General features: G+C 42.6%; 2 protein-coding genes across 3 annotated transcripts in view; one reads left to right on the top strand and one right to left on the bottom strand.

Annotated features, from left to right (window-relative positions):
- SMAD7 (SMAD family member 7) overlaps window positions 1-27,774 on the bottom strand; it is a 290,040-nt gene that overhangs the window by 145,712 nt on the left and 116,554 nt on the right. The window lies entirely within an intron of this gene.
- The window catches only part of CTIF (cap binding complex dependent translation initiation factor), a 152,203-nt gene that overhangs the window by 93,467 nt on the left and 30,962 nt on the right, over window positions 1-27,774 (top strand). For both annotated transcript variants that reach the window (XM_063295840.1, XM_063295839.1), the window contains 3 exons: window positions 1,166-1,242; window positions 10,341-10,779; window positions 12,332-12,664. In XM_063295840.1, the coding sequence (XP_063151910.1) occupies window positions 1,166-1,242; window positions 10,341-10,779; window positions 12,332-12,664 (849 nt within the window). The remainder of the gene's footprint in view (window positions 1-1,165; window positions 1,243-10,340; window positions 10,780-12,331; window positions 12,665-27,774) is intronic.

The following is a 27,774-nucleotide window of genomic DNA, read 5'->3' as shown; positions in this document are numbered from 1 at the left end:
CCAAATTTCACACGTTTTACATTGAATGCTTTGATTTATTATAAACTGTTTCCTTGCCTTTTTACTCATTTGACTTCCTCTTTTTTTCAATGATGTGCATCTTGCTAAGGTGTTAAACCCTGGAATGCAGCATAGAAGTGTATTCAGTAAAAAGGTTAGCTGAATTTGGTAGGGGTTCAATTGTGTTCAATCTGTGACAGGATTAAACTACTTTAAAGTATCTTGAGTAACAATGAAATTGCCTCTAAGGCAAGTCAGAACTGTATCATGTTGATAAAAAGGCAGTTGGAAAAAAGCAGTTGGTCCTACATTTCATTCTCAAAGTGACTGACCAGATGCCTCTGCCAGCCCACACTGAATACAAAGGACAGCTCTTGCAGCAGGACTAGACTTGCATTTCCAAATGGCATCAGTGCTGCTGTAGAGGAAAACAGCGATCAAGGTGGTGAAGATACGCAAGAGCCATTAGAGAATAAGCACCGTCTCAGCCCTGGGAACAAGGGAGCGCGGGAAAGAGACTCAAGATTATCTTGCCTTGATTCTGTTTGGTATAAGATGGAGCAGAAGGAAATGCTGATGAGCTTTCAAGATTTCTGTTATAATATCCTACAACAAATATATAATGTAAAATAATGTAGAGTTCCTGGGGTTCCCTTTGATGGAGCTGGTACAGCCTTCATGCTACATTATTCCAGGATAGCTGCCTGGTGGCACTGTGACAGATGGAAGGCACATTCCCATTACAATGATTTTGGATGAATACCAGAATTTGAAAAGTCTAGTCCAGGCATCCACGATCTAGGTTCCTTCCAGAAGTAGGGACTTCAGTTCCCAGAATCCTCTGCAGTGGCCATGGATGCGTGATGTGCAGTGGTCTTAAAGCTTTGAAGCCATAACTTTTTTCACATTCCATTACAGTGGTGAAGCTTGATTGTATGAACAGCATGCAGTTCTGCCCTTGATCATCATAAGCTTATTGTGTTCTAGCACCTCTTGGAAAAAGTTAAAACGAGTGGCTTTTTAAGTTAACCAGTGTTTTAGGAGGTTCTGAAGGCACACAGGGCCAGGGACCGTTTACATCCTAATCCTTGCCATAAGCATGAATATTCTCTGGCTCTTGTTTTTGAATTTATAACCATCTTTCTTTTTTCCTGTTTTATGCCAGGGTTGTCACCCATTGCCACACGAAGCAGAAATCGCACACACCAAAAAACTATTCAGGAGGAGAAGGAACGATCGGAGGTAGGGGAAAGACTTTGCATTCCAAATATCTGTAAATAATTCCCCCCTTCCCCCCAAAAGTGGTTCTTCTTGTTCTCCACATCAGAGATGAAGTAGAGATGGAAACTCCATGCCAATTTGAGATTTTGCAGGGCTCACCCTACCATTAGGTGTCAAGCAGAAGTTGCTGCCAATGGTAGACCAGGATAGGCAGTGAATCAGAGCCCGTAAAGTGCGCCTCTCTCCGAAATGGTTTGCCGCTCTATACGTGCATCATGTTGAAGGCATTCTCAGGGTGCCATGTTGTCAGGTGCCTGTGGCATATGCCTCGTGATTCCCTCACAGCAGGGATGAGTGATGGCCTTACTGCCCCTGAGCAAGGGGTACGTGGAAGAGAGAGGTGAGTCCTTTTCTTAAGTGGTGTGTCCTTAAGTCTTAGGTGGGTCCTTAAAGCAGGCAGTCCACTTGGGAACATTGCCAAGGTGGAGACCCTGGATAGCATCAGTAAGTCCTTGTAGGACGTTTCCAACCAAGAGTCACAGTTAGTCTTTGAGAGCACGCCAGGATGCACCTTCCCAAAATTGAGGGAGACCAGGAGAAAAATAGTGACTTTTGGAGAAGCCTTTTGGGTTGTACCCCAGGTTTTAAGGGACTACAAGAAGCCCTCAGACCTCAGTTTCCATGGCCCTGCAGTGTAGGAAAAATGGAGTATAAGCCCAGTTCCCTAATTCCTTATTTCTTCCAGGTGCAAGAGGTATTTGGTCAGTATTCATTGGTTATATAACAGAACGACAGGCATGCTAGTTGCTAGTACTAGATAGTGACTTTTCTATTGGTATTTTGGCGTTGTGATTAAATAACCAAAACCAAAATGTTTTTGTTGTTAATGTTTTAATCGACTTCCTATCTTGAGGAAATGACACCTTTCTTTCCAGCTGAACCTTAGAATAGCTGTTGGCAAATACGCGTTGTTTGTTACATTTCCACAAAAAGCATTTTCTAAGCTGCCTCCTGGTGAGCCACTTTTGTCATTTCCACCTTTGATAATAGGCTTGGCTGAAATTTCTGAAGGAGAAAGAGATGTTGGATAACATTTTTTCTTCTTAATGGTTGACCCTGCAAGGCTTTATTTATGTATTTTTGTCAGATTTATACCCGACCTTTATTTGTACAACCCAAAACGGGGTACCTAATGTTCCCAACTCCTATTTTTCCCACAACAAGCCTGTGAGGTGGGCTTCGGCTAGGGGAGAATGACTGGCCCAAAGTCACCCATCCAGCTTTCATGCCTCAGGAAAGACTAGAACTTACCCACTCCCAGTTTCTAGTCTAGCACCTTCACCATTACACCAAACTGGCTGTTTTATGTTTTTCTGGGGTCTAATTCTAGGGCAGTGTTTCTCAGCCTTGGGGACTTTAAGATGTGTGGACTTCGACTCCCAGAATTCCCCAGCCAGCATGGCTGGCTGGGGAATTCTGGGAGTCGAAGTCCACACATCTTAAAGTCCCCAAGGCTGAGAAACACTGCTCTGGAGGGTACAATGAATTTGAGATCAGGTGTTTGAAGATGTTACTGGCAAGGATTCTTGTTAACTGCTTGAACGTTGTAGCAGATAAACAACTGTACGAAAAATGTTGAGCATTTTGTGTGGGCCAGCCAGACCAGTGGATCAATGAACCAATCAGAGAGCAGCTTGCCAAGAGCCCAGTCACCCCATTTCAGTTGCCTGTGATCTGTCAAGAGGTCCACCACAAAGCAGCTCGCTCTGCTTCTGAAGATGCCAGCTGCAGCTGCTGGCGAAACATCAAAACAAAAGAAAACTAGACCACAGCCATTCAGCCCGAAAGCTCCTCACTTCTTTGTTGTGTGTTCTGTTTTGTCTTTCACGATCAGAAAAGTTCAGCCTGTAGTGAGCCAGCCATCTCTTGACCTTTGCTGCGACATTTGATCGAAAGGATTTGTAAAACGGGAATGTCAAATGAATAGATATTTGAGCTAAAATCCATGGAGCTTATCTTTTCCTAGGGTACTCTAATCCTTCACCTTCTGACTTCGTTCTACAATTTCTGCTGTTGCTACTATGCCTATGTTCGTTCGGATTTTGTTTGTCTTTCTGTATCAGATATCCATGTGGCCATATCATTGTGGGGTTGTTTTGGTTATCCCAAATGTTTTTTCAAAATTCCAATATTTCTTCCTTATTTTAGGGGATCCACTTGGTTTTATGTTTTCAGTTAAGCTTTGGGGGGAAAACCCATGTTGATTTGTTTGAATTGGCCTATTTTTTGGAATTGCTTGACTCTACTTTAATATTATTCCATTTTGTTAGAAGTGGCCACTATTCTTTGTTTTAATTCTTCCATGACTTCTGCAATCATTTTGCTGTCTGGATTGTCTTGCTTTTTCAAACTTGCTTTTATTTTCCTCATTTTTCAAGTTTTTGTTGCTTTAAATTTTGTAAATTGCAAATATCTTTTTGAAATTGATTTATTTTCCAATTTAATTTTCCACTTGGAATCTGATTTTTGACTTGATGGCTTGCTTTTAATTTATAACCCAGTTCTATTGCTATTATTTTTGCAAAGCTGTTCATGAGCTGATTCATCTCTTTGATCATTTATTTCATAATTGAGTGGGCAACCTTATTTGTATTGTGCAAAACTTTTTTAAATGTTTCTTTTGAATAGATATCAAAGGAGGTAATCTTTTTCTTACAGTTTCTTTCATGCATTCCAAAACTTTTTCTCTTAAGTAGCTGTTGATATTCAGACAGCTGTGGTTCTGTTTCATAATTTTGAATTGACTGTTCAAAATTTTCATTGGCTGCTTCCAAATGGATGGTTGTATTGGCTTGTTCTTCTACTGTTTTTGAAACATGTTTTTTCTTTTTCAGTTTCAGATCTTCTGTTTTCAATATTTTAATTGATTTTCCAGTTTATTGACTTCAGTGGCTATAAAGGCCTTTTTTTCTGAGTATGAAACTTCTCTAATCCATGAGGTGTTCAGTAACACTTGATTCCAGACAGTTTATATTTGTTTCTGGAAACCACATTGATGGATTTGACTCATGACAGCATTTTATAATTTCTTGATTCTAATAAGTGGTCAATTTTTAGGGCAATTTCCTTCCAGTTGCTCTGCAGTTCTTTGTTCTGGCTGCCCAGCAGAGGGAACTGGTCCCTGTAGCCCACTTGTCCACAATTTCAACTAGTGTTCTACTAGAACACCCAGATCCTTTTCACTAATACTTCTGCCAAGCCAGATCTCCCCATCCTGTACTTGTGCCTTTTATTTTTCCTACCCAAATACAGAACTTCACATTCCTTCCTGTTAAATTTCATCCTGCTTTTCAGGCCAGTGTTCAGGCCTGACCAGATCTTTTTCAACCTTCTTTTTGTCTTCTAAAGTGTTTGTCCTCCTTGTTTTGTATCATCTACAAACCAGATAATCATCCACTCAACCCCTTCATCCAGGTCATTTGTAAAAAATGTTGAACACAAAGCCCTCTGACCCTCCACCCAATATTATTCTCCAGTTTGATGTGATTAATACTCCCTGGGTTTGAACGTTCAGCCCATGGTGACTCCATCTTACAGTTTATCATTTAGCCTTATTTCATCATTTTAGTAATGAGGATATCATGAGAAACTTTGCCAAATGCTTTGCATCATTTTACAGTTGCATTATATAGCTATATCTAGGCCAACCCTTCTCAGTCTGGTGAGATATAGGAGATACTGTAAAAAAGCAATGTTGTTTTTCTTAAAAGCTTGAGTTCATACATTGCACTTAATGCCTCTCCTATTCAGTGGTGAATTATGAGAATTATAATATGAATATATGTGGAGGGCACCAGATTAGAGATGGTTGAATTAAGGTGTAGTCTGCAGTAATTTAAAAACAGATGGTGGGTTCCTTCTTGGCCCTCTGCAGTACCACCAATGCTGGCAAGCCCTATTACTTTTTTATCCCATAGTTGTTAGGATGTACAGTAATTTCTGATCCTCAACAGCTTCCAGAGTTGATTCTCCCCTGTGTTCAAGAAGGATCCTTAATTTGTTCAATGAAGAACAAAGATGACACAATCCAATTTCAGGAGCCCAAGCCAATCCAGAAAAGTTGTTCCTTTTGCTTGTGGTGAGAAGTTGGATTTTTACACCTGAAAATGTGGTGGGAAAATGGGTCAGATCCACATCTCAATCAGGTTACACTTTCGTCTTGCTTCCAGAGAACTGAAGTTGAGAATGATTGAAAGCAGGTTTTTGTGTGAATCACTAATCTTCTTGTTAGGCTACCACAAAGTTATTATAACTGTATATCCAACATAATGTGGAGAAGTACATTTGGCACTACATCTGGACCTGAATCTGTAGTTTAAAAAACTGTTGAAGAGTACTCTTTCCATCAATTGGCCAAGATGCTCATACATCATGGAAAATTCGTGAACATTATAACTTCTGACAGGGTTCAGTGACAGCATGTTGTGAATCATTCATTCAGCAGCCAAAAGGGAAGTGTGAAGTCAGTTTTTCTGATTTAAAAAAAATACTGAAACCCAGAGCGTGGTTACAGAGATGAGAAGGCAACAAAAGCCAGCTTTCACCATGATTCAGAATAACCAACCCCATCCTTGGCTGCACATCTCTAGTTATAGATACATCTGAAGAACTAATGGCAGTGAGTTCATTGGCTGCACTTGGCGCATGCTCCCAAGCGTGTTGTACTTTTCACAAAAACCACAGATCGGAAGTCACTGTATGCCATGGAAAATTGGGGTTAGTTTATCCTTCCTGAGAGCTCCTGGAGGAGTTCTCTCTGGCTGATGCTTGAACAGCCCTAGTTTGTTGACTCAAAGGCCAGGCTACAAAATATTTTGAGGAAATAAAGAAAAGCTAGAGAGAGATGACTCATTGCCCTAGGTCAAAGATTCATGGAGATGTAAATAAAAACAGCTGTAAGGAAAAGAAAGGAAGAAAGAGAAGGAAGGAAGGAAGGAAGGAAGGAAGGGAGGGAGGGAGGGAGGGAGGGAGGGAGGGAGGGAAGCAAGCTAGCTTGCTTATGGATGGAGGTGGGCTGGTGGAATAATCTAAATTCATGAGCTCTTAAAGCTGGGACACTGAAAGAGGGCCAGGTGTGTCCAGGTAAGGGACTCCAGCTGGGATTGTGGGGAAGGTCAGACCAGGTGGAGCAGCGTTATTGTAAAATAAATTTAGTTGGTGCCTAGTTATTTGATCTTGAAGAGGTTGACAGGCCTGTTTGTGAGCCTTCAGCTGAATGTCAGGAGTGAGCCAGTCAGGGGCCAAGAACAGGAATAATGAAGCTATTTTGTATGCAATTTGATACTTTAAAAAGGGGTTCCAACAAACAACTCTGTGTTTATCTGGTTGTGGTTTTGTCTTTTGAATTTGCTGCTTGCTATTAGCAATGTCCTTTTTTTTTTTAACCTTTAAAATTTGGACTGCCTGTTGCGTGGAAAACCAGTGATCAGATTTTACAATATTTCAAAGCTTTTCAGTTTTTGTTTTTGTTTTTACATTTCACTATGCAACCTTTTCATGTTTCCTCAGAAGTAAGTCAAATGGGACTTAATGCCAGATAAGTGCATTTTAGACTACAATGGCCATAATCCCTACCCAGCATGACCAATGGACAGAGTTATGGGAGCTGTAATCCAAAATATTTGGGATGTGCCAAGTTACCTATTCTTTAAATCCAAAGTTGGCCACCTGTTATTTGTTGGGCACCACATTTAAGGGGTGAGAGGAGCTGGGATAGAGTGGATGTGGCCATGCCACCCTCAGGAGTAGCCCCAGAATCTCTCATGTTTTCAAGGTTTGGGGTAGACCATCATCATCACCATCATTATTGTACATTCAGTTTTTATACGTTTCCTTCCCACAGATGCAATGCGAGCCATTGGTTCTTTACAATTATACCACTGAAATTTGGCAGTGCAATAAGAAGGAACTAAAAAAGAGAGAGGGAGAGAGATGAGGGGGGCATGAGGACCTTTAACAGGCCTTAAGTGATGTTCCTATATCTGCATATTCAGGGAATGCATCATTTCTTCTTAGATTCCTCTATTTTATCTCATGAGCTACTGTTGCTATGTTCTAACTTCACAAAGATTGGTGTAATCTACCAGCCTTTTCCTTCTCTCTCAGCAAGACCCACAAATATAAGAATAGATTTAACGATCTTTCAGATACCTAATTTTACTGCAAAATGTTGATCCGTACCCCCACCCAAGTGCTGAAAACAGGACTTATTTCGTTTCAAGTAGGATTGGCCTGAGAACCCCAGGGGTGTCCAGTGACAGTTTCCTCAGTCAGGAACATATTCCCCACATCTGATAAAGTGGATTGTGTTCTGTGAAAGCTTGGGTGACGATAAATTTGTTAGAACTGTATTTTTCCAGTCAAAAATATATCTCCTGTCGATGCAGAGCTGGGGGTGACTTCTCTTAGCAAGGAATCTGTTTCATTCTACACTCCCCTCTGGTGAAGTGTTACACCTTACCTGAATTTCAAACCAGGTTTCTTTAAGACAATCCAGTCTCATAAATTTTCCAACCGAAGCATGAATTCCTTCCATTATCACAGCGAACAGGCCAGCCCTTCTTCCCTCCAGCCAAATACAAGGCCCCCAGTCTTGACAGTTAAGAATCATTCAGTCCCAGGAAGGAGATTTGACCCTTTCTGGGGGCCAAAGAACACACTTTTGATGGACAAGATTGGTTTGGCAAACAACCCTGGGGGATACTTAGCCACTGACCGGGGAAAGGGAAGGACTGCTTCCTTCAGTGAAGCACATTTTAAGCAGGGTAACACATTTTTTTTCTCCTTAAAACAAAATGAATCTGTACAGCAAGTTTACAATAACTTATGCTATTCCTCCCGAGAGGAACGAAGCTGAAGTTGTGGTAGAGATGGTTATTAAAGCGAACTTCAGAAAGATGGTTGCTTATTCTTAAAGGTGATAGAAAGTCAATATTTTACTGAATTAACATTGTCCAGCAATGATAGCCATGGACCTTTGCTTCTTCCTTCATCTGGGTAAATGTGCCATATTGGCATGCCTGTGTGCCTGTGGGTATGTATATTTGCTGTATTCCTCATTCCTCATTTCTCTGGTCTTGCAGTCTAAAAAGGTGGAGGCCCTTGGTGCTCTCTGAACTTGGTTGTTTGCTTGCCGATGTTTCATTACCCAACTAGGTAACTTCATCAAAAGGGTCAGAAAGGCGATAAAAGTGCGAAAGGGGCAGAGTTTGCCTTGTGATATTACAACACACATTTCATTGTTTGCCCCTTTTGCAAATGCCCTGCGTTTTATGAGTTTCCGGGGAGCTGAAAAACTGCAGGAACCATCTGATCTACAGTTTTGCTTCTGTGAACACAGCACTTCCCTTCAGAAATATCTAGATCTTGAGAACCTGCTTGGGCCTTGGAAATGCTCTGTTTCAGCCTCCTCTGAACAATCAAAAAGACAAAAGGGCTCTCAGAACCAATTACTAGCTCCATTACTGTATAGCCAGCATTTTCACCGTCATTCCTCTCAGGCATGAGACAGACATCTTTTCTTCGTACAAGGCAGGCTGTGGGCTCCATTTAAAAAAAGAGTGGGGTGGCTGGGGTAAGCCAAAGACAAAAATGAAATTCAATTTCATATTTACATTGAAATGTACCTAATTGGAACTTACTGACAGCATTTTCTTGTTTTTATTTAGTCATTTTCTGATTTTTTTTAATGTTTTCAATAACTTTGTAATCGGCTCAGAGAATTTTGGTTGTCAGGCACAGTACAAATATAATGTTAATTAACTTTCTATATATAGTTAGTGTTATTCCCCAGTGGGTACATTTAATTATTTTGCCTGTTACAAATTAGTACCAAATTTCTGAAGGTCACAGTCAAAGCTTTGGATTCGTATCCTGCCTTTAATACAGGAGGGGCGTATGTAGTGACCCTGCCACCTGTTTTTCCCCACATCAACCCTGTGAGGTAGGTTGGGCTGAGAGAGGGATATTGGCCTCAAGTCTTTCAGGAATACAGGTAGTCCTCACTTAATGACCAAAATTGGGGCCAGAATTTTGATTGCTAAGCAGAGGTCATTAAGCAAATCTGACCCAATTTTACAACCTTTTTTGCAGTGGTCGTTAAGCAAATCACTGCAGGCATTAAGTGAACCATGTGGTCATTAAGCAAGTCACATGGTTCCCCGTTGATTTTTCTTGCCAGAAGCTGGCTGGGAAGGTTGAAAATGATGATCACATGATCACAGGATGCTGCGGCAGTAATAAATGTGAACCAGTTGCCAAGTGCCCAAACCTGATCAGGTAACTGTGAGGATGCTGTGACAGTCATAAGTGTGAGGACTGGTCATAAGTTGGTTTTTTCAGCACCATCATAAGTCCAAACCATCACTAAACAAATGGTTGTTAAGCGAGGACTACCTGTATTGTCAGCCCTTCGAGGTAGTTAGTTCAGGAAAATAAACATGCTACATCACAAAGCCTTATCAAGGTTCAGTCTAAATTTTAAGTGTATGTGTGTATGTGACTTTGTTTAGAAAGTATAGAGGATGACCTTGAAAGAAGATCTTGTTATCAAGGCAACCAACAGATAAATGTGGCTTAAGCCCATACAAAGGCAGAAGTGTTTAAAAATGTCTCGGACAGGCACTCCCCTAATTCTCAAGAAGATAAAAGAAGGAGGTGAGGAATCGCATTCAGGCTTGCAAGATTCTGTTAATGCAGCTATTCTAATAAAAGTCATTTTAGGCCTACGTGGCATCTGTTTCTTGGTCCGGTCTATTTTGTAGGGATGACGCTGTACACTGTATACCTGTTTAGTTGGTTTGCAATTCACTGTATTTTGTAAACCTACCCCCCCATAAGTTAATTCAAATTAAGTTTCTGTCCCACAATGGAGAGGGCTATTGCTGAAGTAGCATTAATGCAGGTTGCTGAATCTACACTACTAGCCAGAAGTGCACATTGTTCCTCAGATGGATTCACACAGTTACCTTGTTATGCTCTAGGTGTGGTGCTGGGGGGCCTGCCTTCAAGGCCATGTACAGAAAGACCAGTGTGCTGATCCTCCTGCTTTGCCTTTGCAGGAAACAAAGGGCTCCTGGGGGGAACAAGCCGCAGCAACACCCAGAGCATCAGCAAGGCACCACCAAGCACAACAAAGAACACCAGAAGCTCTCACAGGGAGGCCAGGCGCCACACTCCTCTGGGCGATGCGGCCACCACGGCTACAGCCAGAATCGGCGGTGGCACCACAACCAGAAACACTCTCCCAATGACAAGGAGGCGCACCGCAACGCCAAAGAGACCGAGAATCTGAAAATAGAAGATACCTCTGTCTGCACAGTGCACATTCCTCTGGAGATGCACCGCAGCAACGACGTCACCGAGAGGCCATCGCCACAGTACGTCCCGGATCCCGAAAGCAAACGGAAAGACGGCATCCATGAACGGAGAAACGAGAGGCCCAAAGTTAACCTGTTGCAGTCTTCCAAGGACAGGCTACGACGGAGGCTGAAAGAGAAGGTAGCTGCCTTTCTTCCCCACTCACTTCTTGACCCATTGAAGCATTGGACATTTGCAAGTTTCTTGTGTCTGGGAGTTGCACTAACCTGGTCACGGGATTTGTGACCATGCTGCCACTGGACTAAGCGGGACCAAAATGTTCAGGCCTTTGATGGAGTTTTGATAGGGCTTAAGGCCCCCATTTTGCCCTTTAAATCCTCCCAAATAGAAAAAAAATCTGGAGGGATTTTTGGCACAAATGCGTGCTTTAGGCCTACACAACAAATCTTCTAGGGTCATCTATGTATTATTCCCACATATGAATATTTTTGTATTATTGCCACCACAAGCTGCCTCTGTTGTTGATATTTGTATTTAAATCCACATGGATGAAATTCTGTCTCAGCTGAATTAAGAGGCATCGGTTACGTTCTGCATTGCTTGCCAGTGGACTAGCTTTTTCATGGCCTTATAGGGAAATTTGGAAAAGTCGTGTTGAATGCCAGAAAGAAAAGTGGGATATAAATGATTACTAATATATTGTTATTGCTATTATCATCTCTACAGAGACTGTTGCTCTTTGGCCTCATTTTGTCTTAAAGAAGTCTGTTGTCATTTGGCGTCCCTATTTGTAATTTCTCTTCTGCTTCAACAAAACCAGAGCAATGTCCTGTAATACCATGTTCTACCCCTAGGTGTCATGCTATATTGTTTGTTGCTTTTGCTTTCTATAGATCAAAGCTAATCTTAGTTTTTGACCCAAATACTCTCACTTCCATGTCCAGGAGAAGCACCCATTTAAAAACAATGTCCTGGGCATCAGTTCATGAATTTTAGAAAACCAGCCATTGAACTGTAGCCCCACATATTTCTTGTGCCGCCTTACGTGAAGCCAACCAGTTAATTAATATTAGAACGCAATTTTACCTCTGATGTTGGAGGGACTGTGATCATTTATCACAACATGAATGAGTAATTCAGTGAAAATGATGAACAGAAATTCAATGTGCATAGCTTCCCAGATGTCAGTATTCTCTTGGGTTTATTCATTCCTTTAATTGCTGTTTGCCATATGGGTATTAAAAGTGCAGAGTTTCTGCCCAGGAAAAAGAGCCTTGTTTGCACTCCAAGGCCTGTCCAAAATTTTTAGGGGACGTGGTTATCTCCCTTTCCAGAGCACTGAATTTGAAGAAAGCATGGCAGTCCTTTTTCAGAAGTCCTCGGATATTTGAATTTGTCGGTGAGAGAAATATGTCAATTGAATAGTTTGAAAGGTGCAATTTAGACTGATTCTTGGGTTCTGTGGAGATGTACCACAATCTGAGTAGGGACCAGCTAGAAGTGGACACCATGTCAGAGCAGCCCTTGAAAATTTGCTGCAACTTTTATAACATGGCAGCCTTTAAATGTATTGGGAGTGTAACTCTCAGAATTCCCTGGTGGGCACAAGATGTGGAGCAGGCCAGTTTCTCGCCGAGTTTTTGTTGTATTCCTCCTAACCATCATTGCTTGCCACAGGGTGCTGATCTGTGTTCTCTTTTCTTTCTCCCTCCACTTCTCCCTTGCGTAACAGATGCCTTGTCTTTCCCTTTTCACGGATCAGGACGAAGTGGTGGGGGAGTCCACTGACCCCCAAAGGAACAAAATGGACAAATTAATTGAAATTCTCAACAGCATGAGGAATAACAATAGCAGTGGGGTGGACTCCAAGCTCACCAACTTTATGGAGGAAGCCCAGAATTCCACCAACTCTGAGGAGATGCTGGGGGAGATTGTCAAGACCATTTACCAGAAGGCCGTGACTGACCGTAGCTTTGCGTCCACGGCAGCCAAGCTCTGTGACAAGATGGCCCTCTTCATGGTGGAAGGCACCAAGTTCCGGAGTCTCCTTCTGAACATGCTGCAGGTAACCTGATAAATGACTGCTGCTGCTCCTGCGGGCGTCCCGTCACTTGCAGGGCAAGATCTCCATGCCGTCTGGCCACGCTTGAAAGCTTGCAGCCCAACATTCCTTTTGCACCCAATTAATTTTAGAAAAATAAAAACAGCAGGGAGGAAGGGAAGGGGCAGTGGTATTTCTGTTTGTTTACATGATGCGTTTCATGGTTACAGGGAACTGTTATAATTTATATAGACACAATCCCTCTCTGGTTCTATTTTAAATGCTCCCTTTAGCAAACACTCACTTTCCTGAGGTGCAATTCTTCTCTGCTCTGTAAATGGGGAAGGGGGAATTGTTTGGGGGGGGATTGAAAGGCTGCCTCTGTTGATCTACAGGGAGGTGAGGCACAGTGGGACTTTTTTTTTCCCTTTTGCCATGAAAATCGGCTTGAGCTCAAAAGATCCAGCTAACTAGCTGGTTTTATATGTGGCTTTCATCGCATTTGGATAAATATGTGTGAATCCCGTGGCAGAATATGGGGAAAGAGCTAGCAGGGGGAAGGAAAAACCTCAAGTAGGGCCCAGGGACAGGAGGAGCTGCAAAAGGTTTGGTGGGAAGGAAGGTTGAAAATTCAGGAGAATTGAATTTATTGTGTTGGCTTACAATTACCGGCTGTTGGATGCAAGTCTTCAGTTTTGTATATATTGTGTGTGATCAGTGGAGTCCCCCCCCAACTTTTTTTTAATGGATCATCTACAGTATAACATTTTTAAGAGCTGACTTTGAATAGGACAGATTGAATGGTCCATTCTGTGTATATCTGGGGGCGAGCGTGTGTTTTAGAAAAGCTCCATCAAAGAGTCTGTAGCTGCAACATGTGGAGCCTGACCTTCATATGGGTTCCTGGGATAAATGTTGGTTTTCCTCCTTTGTGATTCTGGTCCCAGGTGGCATCCCTTGTATTTTTCCCAATAGGCATTCTCAAGAGCCACCTACCAACTCCTTCTCTGCAAAAACCTTTCATCTACCTATCTCTTCTGCAGCTTCTGATTTCTGAGATAATACCCAACTGTCATAGAATCAGTTCTGGGAACACTGGAGTGCCGGATCATTGTGGGGGGCATTTGGCAATTATACTCAGAGTTTGCCTTGCCTCGCAAATAAAGCTTAGAGGCACAGCTTCCCTTCCAGAAGGAAGTGAGCGATGTTCTTCTATGGAGCACACCTTCTGAGAACAGCTTCTTCCACAGCCAACTGGAGGTGCTAGGGAAGACTGTACAAAGACCTCAGTGCACTGGGAATGGCTGTATGCAATTTTTCCCCACATTAGTTGCTGTTTGCCAGAGATGAACCAAAAGTGATCATTTATATCTTAGGTAGCTTTTTTAATGTTCTGTGGAGGGAGGGAGGGAGGGAGGGAGGGAGGGAGGGAGGGAGGGAGGGAGGGAGAAATGGATGGATGGATATGGATGGATGGATAGTTTATTGTTTGTTTTTGTTGTTGCCCAGAGTCATTGTTTGAGTTGGGTGGCATTATAAATCGGATGGATGGATGGATGGATGGATGGATGGATGGCATGGTTAAATAGATTTACTGTACCTGGAAAATACGTCACTGTGCTGCCCCAGCATTTTACCAGCAGAAAAAGAAACCAGGGTGGACCACTGCAGCTTTTTAACCCAGAGGCGTAGTTCCACCTACAGTGAACAATGCACAGCAGATAGTTTGGATATAACCCCCAACTTCATTTTTATGGCCCCTGGAGCTTCTTGTAGATCCCACTGCCAAAACCTAACAGCAAAATACAGAAATTTGGTGACATTCCAGTGAAAAGGACATCTAACGCTGTAAGGTTCTGACAGGCTTCAACATGTGCTCATCCTTCCCCAGTAAAGGAGAAAAAGTTTGGAAAATGTTGGCGTCGCCCCATTCAGAGGCATCATATCATCCAGCTCCTTGCACTGCCTGGAGGCTGAAGAAAATAATTGTAAAAAGGGATGTCTCCCCCCACCCCCAAGCAGCCAAGCGATTCCCCATCCTTGATCTCCAAAGGTGTTCTCTCTGTTTCCCAGCTGTAGGGGGGCACCAGAAGGACAGATTCATCTATGGCTCTGATATTGACCAAGTGTTCTTTCTTGGTGCAGCAGAAGACAAAACAAATAGCTAAAGAGCCGAGCTTGAATAGATCCTGATTTTGGAAGCCGAGTAAACTTGTCTGTAAAGGTAGTCCTCAATTATCAACCACAATAGGGACTGGAAAATTGATTGTTAAGCAGTGCAGTTGTTAGGTGAGTCACCACGTGACCAGACCTGATTTTATGACCATTTTTACAACAGTCATTAAGTGAATCCAGCTTCCCCAATGGACTTTTTTTTGCCAAAAACCCGCAAAAAAGGTCACAAATTGTGATCACGTGACCGCAGAACACTGCAACTGGTCGTAAATGTGAGCCTTCTGCCAAGTGCCCAAATTGTGATCACCTGGCTGTGGGGGTGGTGTGATGGTTTGCGATGGTCATAAGTGTGAGTACTGGTCATAAAGCACTTTTTCTGAGGCTGTTGTAACTTTGGAGCCTGTGTGCCCAGGCAATGCCTCAGCTTGATCCTGTCTGACTGGCTTGGGGTGTGGAGGGCTAGGCAGAAATAGTTCATGCTCTGGCAGCTATTTTCAATTGCTCAGAGTGGCTGCTTCATTGGCACCCATGCGGCCTTGGTTTTATAGTCCCAGCTGCAGCAGCCCTGTCCCTGAAAGGGCAGTTCTTGTGCCCAACGTTGCCAGCCACTGTGCTGCCAGAAGAATAAATGTGTGCAAAGGACTTCAAGAAAAGGGAGGTGAAAAGGCAAGCTGGTTAGAGTTATTAATAAAGTGAATGTCAGGAAACACTGTGCGTCCATGTGCAGAAGGGAATGTGCTTCTGGTTATCAAATGAAAGTGCAGTGCTGTCTGGGAATCTGCAAAGTAATTTGACAGGTTGCTTTTGGGAGCAAAAGATTGATTATGTGCCATCAAGTCAGTGTCGACTCCTAGTGACCACATAGATAAGTTTTCTCCATGATGATCTGTCCCCAACCTGGTCTTTCAGGTCTTCTAACAGTGCAACCATCACAATTGTAACCGATCACCCACCTTGCTGTGGTCGTCCTCTTCTTCTCTTTCCTTCCACCTTTCCCAGCATCAGAGCCTTCTCCAGAGAGCCAGGTCTTCATGTAATGTGTCTGAAGTAGGGTCCCCTGTGTGGGGGAGATAGGCAGTGATAAAAATATGACAGAGAGAGAGAGAGAGCGCGAGCGAGCCTGATCATTTGTCATCTCAAGTCACTTCCCTTCCTGGGCTTACTCTTAGTGACCCAGGTAGACCTTCTCCAGGATGATCTGTCCCCAGCTTGGTCCTTCAGGTCTTCCAACAGTGTACCCATTGCCACTGCTGGTCATGTTCTCTTTCCTGCCACTTCTCCAGAGAGCTAGGTCTTCAGATAATGTGTCTGAACTAGGATAATTTGAGCCTGGTCGTTTATGTCTCCAATGAGAACTCTGGGTTGCTTTGTTTAATCATCCATTGGTTTGTTTTCTTGGCTGTCCATGGTATTCTCAGGAATCTTCTCCAACACCAAAGGTCAAAAGCATCAATGCTCTTCCTCTCCTGCTTCTTCAAAGTCCAACTTTCGCTTCCATAGAGGGTCACAGGGAATACCATTACCTGCACAATTCTGATTGTTGGGAAACAAAGGCTTGACCCTGAGTTAGATCCAGCCTGGCTGTTCTCGCATCCTTAACTTGCAATAGGCATGTGCTTTAAAAGGGCCTCTTTGATTCAGCCTGTTGGTGCACTAAACCTGGTGTCACTTGCAAGGTATTGGCTACGTTGGACCAGATTGCGCCTAGACCTTCCTGCTCTTTTCCTCTGCTATTCACTCTCCCCATTTGCTACTTTCTGTTCTGCATTCTTCCTTTGCTGCCTGAATTCCCTGTACTGTACAGCTGAGAAAAGGGGAGGGGAGGCAAATCATGCACACAGGGCCCATATGTATCTCCCCACCCTAGACGGAAAAGGTTTTCAGAGGACCCCATGGCTACCTTCCCTGTCTTAAAGGGCTGGGAGAGTCAGGAGCTTGGATGGCATTGTGGCAGTAGCAGGGAGCAGAACAGAAACGAATGAGCTCACAGCTGGGGCAGGAGAACCAAGAAGAGGCTTAGGAAACTCCAGGATAGACCGTGGCCTGTCTAGCACTGGATTGATTTCGTTGTCACCTACCCAGTCACGTAGGAGCTACTTGGAACTCAGTAGCTTTGTGCCATCTGCAAAGAAAAGCAGTCCTTGTAGTTTTGCTTCCCCACTCCCTCTTTTGTTTTTGTTGCCTGCCCCCTTGCTGACCTGGAGCTGTGAAGCAAAGTCCTCTTGCTAACAGAAAGCCTGCTGAAGAATGAGAGACATCTAGCACAAGCTTTAGGTGATAGACTGCCTCTTCCTCTAGCAGGCAACCACCCACTGATAATCTGTTACCACTGTCAAGTGGGGGGTGAAGGGGGACGAGATCTGCTGTTCCTTGCAGATTGGATGAATCCTAGGATTAGCTCTGTGTGTGTGTGTGTGTGTGCGCGTGTGTTGGGTTTCCTGTATTCTGCAACAGATGGCTGTAGTAACACAGTAGAAGAGACCCCACGGAGTGCAGAGAGAGCAAGGCAACACAGTTTTGTCATAGCACCCAGTCTTTCCCATCTGGTGGATAACAGATTCTGGAGCAGATTCCTGGTGTCCCAGCTTGGTGTATATTTGTGTTTCCCTTTTATTGCTGGGTTAAATAGACCAGGTTCTAACTTGTCCTGCTCTGTGCTGTATCCATGCAAATGTCTTAGTTCTGCTTAAACCCCAACAGAGCTCAGCAGCTGAGGGCCAGCACGGTTTAGTTATTAAAATGTTGGACTAGGAGGTAGGTTTCAATCCACCTTCAGCCATGGACACTGCCTGGGTGGTGTTGGGCCAGTGGCTGCCTCTTAACCCACCTCACAGGGTTTGTGGTAGTGAGGAAAAATTGAATGAAGGATGCTGTGTATGTATGAGGTATGATGTCTGTCCAAGTGCTTCCTGCAAATCTAGTGAGGGAGTGGACTTAGCCTCATTTGTCAGAACCCAAGGGCTATGATTCCTATTTTTCCTTTTCTGCTCTTGGAAGCTGCAACTGGTCCAGAATGTAGCAGTGCAGGCAGTTTTGGGCATTTCTCATTATGCCCATTTAATACCGCTGCTCTGTGAGCTGCACTGGCTCCCAGTAGGCTTCTAGGTGCAATTCAAGGTATCTTGGGTGTTGACATCACTACTGTATAGAAGTTCAGTGTACTCCTTTCACCTTTGATCAGTTACTACCTGTCCATTGGTGTCCTTCAGCATATCCATTCAAGATGAGAGCCTCCTTCTAAGTTTAGAGATCTTTCAGAAAACTTTTCTTGTCTTTCTGTCTCAGTTTCCATCTTCCGTGTCTTTACAGATGTTGTAATGCTGCCTCTCTTCGTGTCTCATCTACTAGCTCTCTAAAATCTTTTTTTAAGCTCCTTCCTGAAATTTTTGTTTATCTTGGCTTTGGTTTCTCTTGACTTCTTTGCGATTTCTGCCATCGGTTCTGACATCCAGTTTGGTTTCTTCTGTTCCTTGTTCTTTCATTCTTAACAACTTCTTTCATTTTATTCCACAGTTCTTCTGGTTGCCTATCAATGGGGTTTAGGACTTCAAAGCAATTTGTGGCGTTCTCCTTGAAAATGGTGGGCATATGCTCAGATTGTGTCATGGAAACTGGTTGGCTTTGCTCTTCCACTTTAGCTTGATTTGGAACTTGCGCACAAGTAGTCCCTGATCTATTCCACAGTCAGCCCCTGGCCATGTTTTTGCTGCAGCTGAGCTTTTCCACTTCCGTGTACCAATAATGAAGTCAGTCAGTTTTCCACATGCTCCCTCTGGTGATATCCATGTATATAGACATCATTTTGATTGTTTGAAGACCATGTTAGCTATGAAGAAATAAATGGATTAGTAGAAACTGATAAGTCGTTCTCCTACAGTTCTCCTACTTCATTTCTGTTTCTTAGGCAGTAAATAAATAAACAACATTTTCACCCTTACTATTTCCAACTTCGGCATTCCAGTCTCCAACTACAAGCAGCATATTTTGCTTGCATGTAGTGTCAGTTTTAAATTGATCATAAAACTCATCAACATCCTCTTTTGCATTAGTAGTTGGAACATTAACTTGGATAACCATCATATTAAAGGATTGTCCACAATTCTAGTTGATATTATTCAGTCATTGACAGCATTGTACCCAATTACTGTGTTTGCTACCATTCGTTCTTGTTTTTCATTTCCTGAATAATGAACAGTATAATTTTCTGACTGAAAGTGTCCAGTTCCAGTCCATTTCAACTCACTAGTGCCTAAGATGTCATTGTACAGTTGATACATTTCATTTTTCACCATGTTGAGCTTTCCCATGTTCATGCTTTTTATATTCCATGTTCCCACTGTAATTCTGTCTTTGCAGCTTCAGATTTTCTTTTTCTGCATGGCAACATCAACAGCTAGATGTCCAGAAAGCTTTAATCTAGCCACGTCATAAATACCATTAGTACTCGAAAAAAATCTTCAGCTATTCCTCAGTAACATGTTGAATGCCATCTGACCCAAGGAGCCCATCATCCTGCCCTATATCATCAGTCACTATATATTGTCTATCTGTGTGGTTTTCTTGGTAAAATACAGGAGTGGTCTACCGTTGCCTTCTCCTACACCACAAGAAACATCTTTGCTGTTGTCACTAAAGCGATCATCCACCTCCAGCACTGTCCTATATTACAATTGCCTGATATTGTGCCTGTTTACTTTAGCTGGGCAGCTAGGACCTCCATGTCTTGGATGACCCTGCTGGGAGTGTATACTTTTGGTGATACACTCCCAGCATCCTTTGCTCATCCCTCCCAGGAACAACCCCCACCATGATAAAGCAGCATAGCACGACTTTGGGTGAATCACTGAAGAAATATGACTTACTAACGAAGAACCGAAGAAGTAAGGAAGCTCCAGGTCACCTGTCGAGGAAGCTCAGTGCTACGTTAGACAAACGTTTGATTCTTCAGTCAGGGCTCATAATAAATAAATAAATAAATAAAACACCCTGGATGAGGCCTGTCGTTCACCATTTTGAAAACCAACCAGTTCATTTAGCATGTTTAGGCAAATGGTTCATCTGAGGTGCTTGGGATTGCTCATCTTTCAGAAGGATGAGAGGCCTCTGATTCTGGAAGCTGAAAGATACTTCTTGGGAAGCTTCTGCTGGCCCTTGTTATGAATGTTAGTCCTCCCATCTAGGGCTGCGTGGAGCCAGGAGGTTAACTGGCCTGCCTACAAACTCTGGCGATGTAACCTAAGTTAAAGTATTCCTCTGCTGAAATGTGCAGGCTCTTTATAGCTGAGAGGTGTCTGCTCCTGAAGTTTGCACAGAGAAGGGTATTATTAGAGCAGGCATCACTGGTTGTAACAGAACCCTTCTCTCCTTAGCAACCATTTCCAACAACATGTCAAACAGAAGGATGTGATACCTTTCAGGAAAAAGGGTAGGTGGGGTGGGTTTGGAGAGAAATGCCTAAACCAGCAGATCTGTTCCCTGGTTCCAGTACTGCCAGATTGTTGCAAGAGAGAGAGAGAGAGAGAGAGAAAAACACACATAAAACTTTTCTAAAACAACCCTCACTGTGCCAAGCCTTGTCATTATCAAGTAAACAACTGATAGAATTCAGGCAGGATATTTTTAATGAATGCATTAAAAGCCTTCCACAACTGAGTGACTTCCAAATGTATTGAACGGTAATTCCTTCACCTCCAACCAGCAAACGGATACTTTCTGCCTTCCATTTTTCCATGGGTTTGGTAAAGCATAGGTTTTTTGCTTTGCTGAGATTATGCTTACCTAGTCCTTGGATGGGAGACTACCAGAAACATACTGGGAGACTAAAAAAAAAACTCCACTTCTCTATAGTTGCCAAGAAAACTACATGGATGTATCCATGAAGTCACCAGGAGTTGAGTTCAACTTGAAAGAGATTTCTTCTTTTTAGGGTCCCTTAACGGAGACTTAATCTTATAGCTGTCTGCTTGACATGATTCCCATTGATTTCAGCCATGCACAGGGTTACACCGTAAAATTAAAATAATGCGTCAGCTAAAGATTGCTTTCTGCCAGGCTCCTTGACCAGATGCCTGTTCTTAGATGGCTAAACCTGGCTTGCAATTTAGGGTGTCTCCATGTACCTGGAGAGTATTGAATTATGAAAAGCACTTTTACTTGGTTGATCGTGGGAAGAGATAGTTCTGCTCTTGTGCTGCCCTAGTTAGACTGCACCTGGAATACTGTGTCACGTTCTGGTCACCACAATCCAAAAAGGATGCTGGGGAACTGGAAAGAGTGCAGAGAACAGCAACAAGGATGGTGAGGGGCTTGGAGGCTAAATCCTATGAGGACTGGTAAAAAGAAGTAGGTATCTTTAGCCTAATGAAGAGAATGCTAAAGGGAGACATGGTAGCAGTCTTCCAATGCCTGAAGGACTGTCATGGGGAAGAGTTGTGGATCTATTCTTCATAGCACCCAAGGATTGGACAAGAGCCAACGAGTGGAAGCTTTACAAAGAATGATCCAAATTCTAAATAAGGAGGGATTTCCTGATGGTGAGAGCTGTTAAGCAGTGGGACAGCCTGCCCCCAGGAGTCATGGATGCTCCATCACTGGAGGTTTTAAACAAAGGTTGGATAGCCATTTCTCTGAGATGGTCTAAGAATTCCTGCCCTAGGGTTTGAACTAGAAGACCTCCATACACTGAACTCCATTTGCTATTTCAGGGTCCTTAAGGAGCTCCTCACTGCTATCTATCTATCTATCTATCTATCTATCTATCTATCTATCTATCTATCTATCTATCTATCTATCTATCTATCTATCTATTTTCCCGCCTTTATTATTTTTACAAATAACTCAAGGCAGCAAACATACCTAATACTCCTTCCTCCTCCTATTTTCCCCACAACAACAGCCCTGTGAGATGAGTTGGGCTGAGAGAGAGGGACTGGCCCAAGGTCACCCAGCCAGCTTTCAGGCCTAAGGTGCGACTACAACCCTTAGACTCTGGGTTTCTAGCCCAGCACCTTAACCACTAGACCAAACTGGCAATTTTATTGCCCTCCATAATCTGGTATCATCAGCAGACTGGACTACTTTGCTGCTCCCCACAACTGCAGATCCTTTATGAGTAAGTTCCAAAGCATTGATTCCATGCAATCCTTTGTGTATGTCCCACAGTTTGGTGCAAGAATTGACTTTGTGACTTTCTCTCTTTGCTGTTGTTCAGTTACATGTTAATCCATAAGAGGACTTCCCATCTCTCAGCTACTAACTAACTTTGCTCAGGGGTCTTTGGTGAGGGACCATGTCAAAAGCCTTTTTTTTTTAAAGCCCAGGTAACTATCTTTTGGATTATCTTTTTAAAAATTATTATTAAGTTAAACAAACAAGAAAAAGTCCTTCTCCAATGTAGTGCATGCAAGCCATAAATCCATCTTGTACGTATGCTGTACATTTTTCCTCTCCGAATGTAATACTTTGCATTTCTCCATGTTGAAGGACATCTTGTGCCTTTCAGCCGAGTTTTCTAATCTGTCCAGATTCAGGTGTGATTTTTTTTTCAGGTGGGAAATTTTGGAAGTTTTAGGTATACCAGACAGATGAAATCTCTTGTCTTCCCTCGTTACAATCCCAAGGGCATCCAAGAAATATGGGTCCTTAAAGGAGGAAAAATAACTTACTGCCCAATATGCCATGTAGCATCGATCCGGGACAAGAGAGAGAAAGGAGGAAAAAAATTGCTTTTCCAATGCCCTTTTCTGCCATAGTCTTACTGTTCTATCACATACTTTTATAAATGTGTTTTACACTTTTTTAGGTTAAATGCTTTGTAATGCTTCACCTGCAAAACATCATAAAAATGGGTAAAATAATTACAACAGTCCCATTTTTCACCTTGTCTGAGATACCACTGGCCATAGCGATGTACCAGTTAGGGGGATGGAAATGCCAAGTTCAGGTCCAGCCTCAGCCAAGAAAAATCACTGACTTCATTTGGACCAGTCATTGTTCCTCAGCATAACCAACCTCCTAGAGTTGTTGTGGAGAAAGATTGGAGGAGTAAGTGCTGTGAATGCCACCTTATGCTTATGTAGAATAGATGGAATCTAATGAATGAATGGGTTGGAATTCACCCAAACGCTGCCTGTTTCTTGGGATTAACTTGGGACATAGTCTATTAGGAAGCTTGCCTGCATTAACCCCATTGTAATGAGAAGTGAGGTTAGCTTTTCCCATCCTTAAATCATCCTGGAGGTGCTGGGACTGCAAGTTCGATCATTCCCAGGCTGCATAATCTTTGGCTTGGAACCTGGAACTTGCAATCTGAACAGGTCAGACAAGATTCCAAGGTGGCTAAGGTAGACCAGTGTTTTCCAAACTTGACAACTTTAAGATGTGTAGTCTTGCTGCTTTAAGATGTGTCCCCATGCTGGCTGGGGACTTCTGGGTGTGGAAGTCCACACATTTTAAAGTTGCCAAGTTTGAAAAATACTCATGACGATTATTAGGTTTTCTGCTGCAGGCAGTACAACTTTCTGATCAGAACCTTCAATAAAACGTTCTGTCCTATTCCATTTGGCCGGGTGCTTGACAAACACTCATTTCTGTGGGGAGGAATACCAAGTTTTGTTTTTTTTAAAGCAATGCCTTAAAGTAGTCTACGAGGATCAGCATCCCAGGAGAAGGTAGGCAATACCTACACATTTAATTTTTCAGTGTTGTGTTTCCATCTGAGCTAAAGTGTTGAAAACTACGTAGCTTCTGATTTGTGGTTTTTTTTTCAAATCGTCTCTGTCATTTATCAAGATTAGACGAGTTATTTTTGTGAGTGATCTGTTATTAGCTGCAACGGGCTAAGAATCCTCCTCTTGGGGAATCAGGTATAGGGAATTTATTTTATTTATTTTATTTATTCATCAAATTTTGCCACCGCCCATCTCCCCTCAGAGAATTGCCTTTGTATTATTAATGCCGCCAACCGTCCTGGCATGCGCAGGGGAATTCGTATAAAAGAAAATGCACCTTAATAGCCTTGCAGCATCACACAGACAACCTGCAAGGAGCAATCAAAAGGATTTCCCTCGTGTTCCAATTTTGTAAGTCCGTTCTTCCCAAAATATCACCATTGGGATGTGTTGAGGCTACAACGCCCATTGGTCATGTTGATAAGGGTCATAATCCCAGAGCGTCTGCAGTAGCTATGAACTCTATCGTGGCAGCAAAATTCCATTTACACTTGGAAGAGAAGCTTCAGCATTGGAGTACCCTTCCAAACTCCACATGTAAGGTCCACAATTTAAGATGCTTTACTTCTACCTGAATTTTGCCAGAATTGTCTGCTGGCAATTACAGAGTTTACCAGACAAAGTAGCTCGATCTCTTAGAAGACAGCATTTCAGGGAGTAAGAATACCTCTTGCTAGTTGGAGCTCTCCAGATATGTTGGCTTCAACTCCCATTTTACCAGCTGGAGATTATTGGATGTGTGCTTTAGCACACCAGGAATTAAAAAGAGTGAGCAAGCTTTTGAGTTCTTTAATGCTCACCTGTAGAGAAAGTGTGCAGAGAATATACAGGACAGCACATAATTACAATTGGCCAAAAATATTTCTAAAATGTGTGCACAGAAATCAAAGAAGTTTGAATAACAGTGAAAGCTTGAAATTCATGCTGAAGACACATTATATTCTTCTTCATCTGCATTCCATACATTAGATTTAACTAGTCAAGCTAAGAAAGTATTTGAAGATTGCTATCATGTCTCCCTGATGGAGGCAATGTCATGACGATATAGTAGGAAAGTCAAACCAAATGGTGCCTGTCTGTCTGGATTAATGGCTCTCCTGGTCAAGAAATTCCTCCTTATTTCAAGTTTGCATCTCTTTCTGTAAAGCTTCCACCCGTTGGTTCTTGCCCTACCTTCAGGAGCTGTGGAAAGTAGTCTTTGAAGAACTAAAACAGCCTTTTGTCAGTTTTCCATATGTGTACACACAATTTGTTTTATGTTAATGTAAAATTGATCAAGTTGGGGAAAACTACTCCTCAGGTCTCAGACATGAAGCTATTACCCTCTCTGGCTCAGATCCTTTGTCCCCAGATCTTTAAAATGGGGTTATGCTACCTCACCTTGCAAGATTTCATCAGGCCCTCCCTTCGCAGAACTGAATCTGGGAAGGACATCTGAAGAAGGTCTGTTGAATGAGAGGGAAATGAACAGGACAACAGGCCTTCTCTCTGGTGGCCCCTGCGCTTTGGAACTCCTTACCACCAGAAGGTATATAAAGCTCCTGTCCTAACAGCCAGGAACCACGCTGAGACAAGGAATAGGTCTCTAGTGTTTTATTACTGCCACATTAGACAGAAAATCCTAACGAACTGAAGAAGCGTGGGAAAAACCCAGACAGATAAACCCCAAAAGTCAAGGCGGGTCTGTTCTGTGTCTCTTTGAATGGCTGTGAGCTCCTCACTACTACGCATGCATTTTCCCCCCTGGATAGGGGCCCCCTCCTGCTCACCATCAGTGCTCATGACATCTCCCTTCCTCATGGTTTCTAGAAGATCTTTAAAGACAGGTTTTTTTCAGCATGTTTTCAACCCCAACTAGGTTTTACTGGCACCCATCTTGGGAGCAAAATGATTTATTAGCATTGATTTACTGTTACTGTTGCTTTTATAATTTTAATTTAATTCATTATTGTTTTTATTATGTTAACTTGCAGTAACCCTCCCAGGGTTATTTGAATTGAGTGGGCTATAAACATTGTAAGATAGATAGATAGATAGATAGATAGGTAGGTAGATAGGTAGGTAGGTAGGTAGGTAGGTAGATAGATAGATAGATAGATAGATAGATAGATAGATAGATAGATAGATAGATAGATAGATAGATAGATAGAGTCAGTCAGTCAGTCAGTCAGTCAGTCAGTCAGTCAGTCAGTCAGTCAGTCAGTCAGTTATTGGATAGATTACTAATCCCACATAGTGATTTGTGAAGCCCTAGGAAAAGTTGCAATTTCAATACACAAACATTTGCTCACAGAAATCCATATAACTTTCTAACCTAACTTTTCAGTCCTGGATGGATCTCTTGGTGCACAAGATCACTGGGTCCCACAGATCCTCAGAGATCCCTAGCCAGTATTAAACCCACCTCTTGCATATTGCATAAATATGTATCTTGCAACTGAACATCCCAAATGGCACACAATTGTTTCAGTTGCTTTAAATTTAATTTGTTGCACTGTCTACCTGACTACCAGCTGAGGCTCCTATGGAACAGGCAGTCTTGCAATCAGAGATGGCCTGGATCATATCAGAATTCACGGCATCCAAGTGACAGGTTACAGAAGAATCCAGAATGTTCTCTTGGCCATATCAACATCCCTGCTAAAACCCTTTAATGCTTGTATCAGATGTCACAAACCACTGCTCAAGAGGCCAGACTTTTAAAAAATCTGTTTTCCTGGATGTGGCAAGAACATTACTGAAATTGTTCCCACCACCACCACCACTTTGTGAACTCTAAAGTTGTTAAACTGTGGTGAATGCTAATAATGTGCTGCACATGGATTTATTTTTAACTGCTCTTCTCTGTCTTTGGGAATCACCAACCGTAAATAAGCTGAGCAAGCTCTCCGTTTTCTTTAGAGTTTTGTTGTTGTTTCCTTTGGCAGAGCATGGACCGAGTTTCCTTAATCTGGCCTTGACTTTCCCCATTTGATACTGGTTGAAGCAACCCTCAGATATGGTGGTAGATTTTACAGAAGACCAGTCCACTTCCACCTTTCCAGCTTGAAAGATGCCTGAGGGGGAATGAAGATGGTAGAGGTAGATAGCTCAAAGGAATCCTTTGTTCTCATGTACATTGACCACCAGGAGGCACCACGTGACCAGTTTCATCCTATATTGGCACTCTTCAGACATGGGTAACTAGATGTTATTCTATGGGGTTCAAATTCTCTATCGGGAATTGAACTCTGGGGGCTTTGCTCTTTAGATTACTATATATATTGCATTAGCTTTAGGAGCTATCCAGGTCCTGGCACACAGTGGTTGCAGGATGGAGTATCTAGAGGCACTATCAAAATGTTATGTACAGTCCATCTTCCCTTAAGTTCTCAGAGCAGAGAGATACAGATGTTACAGTATGTCATGCTCCTATCTCATTGTAACTGAAAAATACCACACAGGATATACACTGTGCAAAAATTGGGACATTTCCCCCTTCCAAGAGGGTAATGGTAGAAGTCATATACTGTAAAACCCAGTACACAGGGGCATGGCATAAAATAACATCTGTATCTCTCTGCTCAGATAGACTCTACATAACCATTCTGAGAGCTTCAGTCTCATGTGAAGCTGAACAGAGAAAGATTTAAGTATAACTCTTTAGTTGTCATGCTTAGGTTCTTCTTCCCAGAATCCCATAAAACTTTGGAACGGAGTTATATTGCTGAAATCCATCTGTCCCAGTGTTCTTTTTCCAAGAAGAGTAGGCTAAATGTCCCTATAAGCTCACCAAGCAGAGCTTAACAGTAATGGCTATTTCTCCAGGACCTGATACTTGGAGACTTACTCACTGCTACTTCATCATGGTATCATGGCCAACAGAATTGGAGGAAATGGTCTCCTGTTATTGTACCTAATCCAGTTTCCAAATTGGCTTTCAAATTGGTTGACTGAGAGTTTTGGGAGCTGTCATTACAACCTATCTGGAGGGAGGGAGGTTGTGGCACCAGCATATATTACAAACAATGTGGCCCGACAGCTTCTGTGCCAGAACTGGACATACTACTGGAGACTCCACCTGGACAAGTGTCTTGGAGATTTCCAGTGTTTGTGCAGAGCCTGGCCTGAATAATTCTGCTTGGATTATTCCATATCAATAATGGAGCCAACAAACCCTTAATCTGGTTTCTGTTTTTGGACGCAAGAAGAGGGTAGGGAAGTTGAAATAACCTCATGTCATGGTCATGA

This window comes from Candoia aspera, chromosome 2, assembly GCF_035149785.1.
Source record: "Candoia aspera isolate rCanAsp1 chromosome 2, rCanAsp1.hap2, whole genome shotgun sequence".
Taxonomy (NCBI): Eukaryota; Metazoa; Chordata; class Lepidosauria; order Squamata; family Boidae; genus Candoia; species Candoia aspera.
Note: the sequence above shows the minus strand (reverse complement) of the source record. Positions and strands in the feature narration are given on the sequence as shown.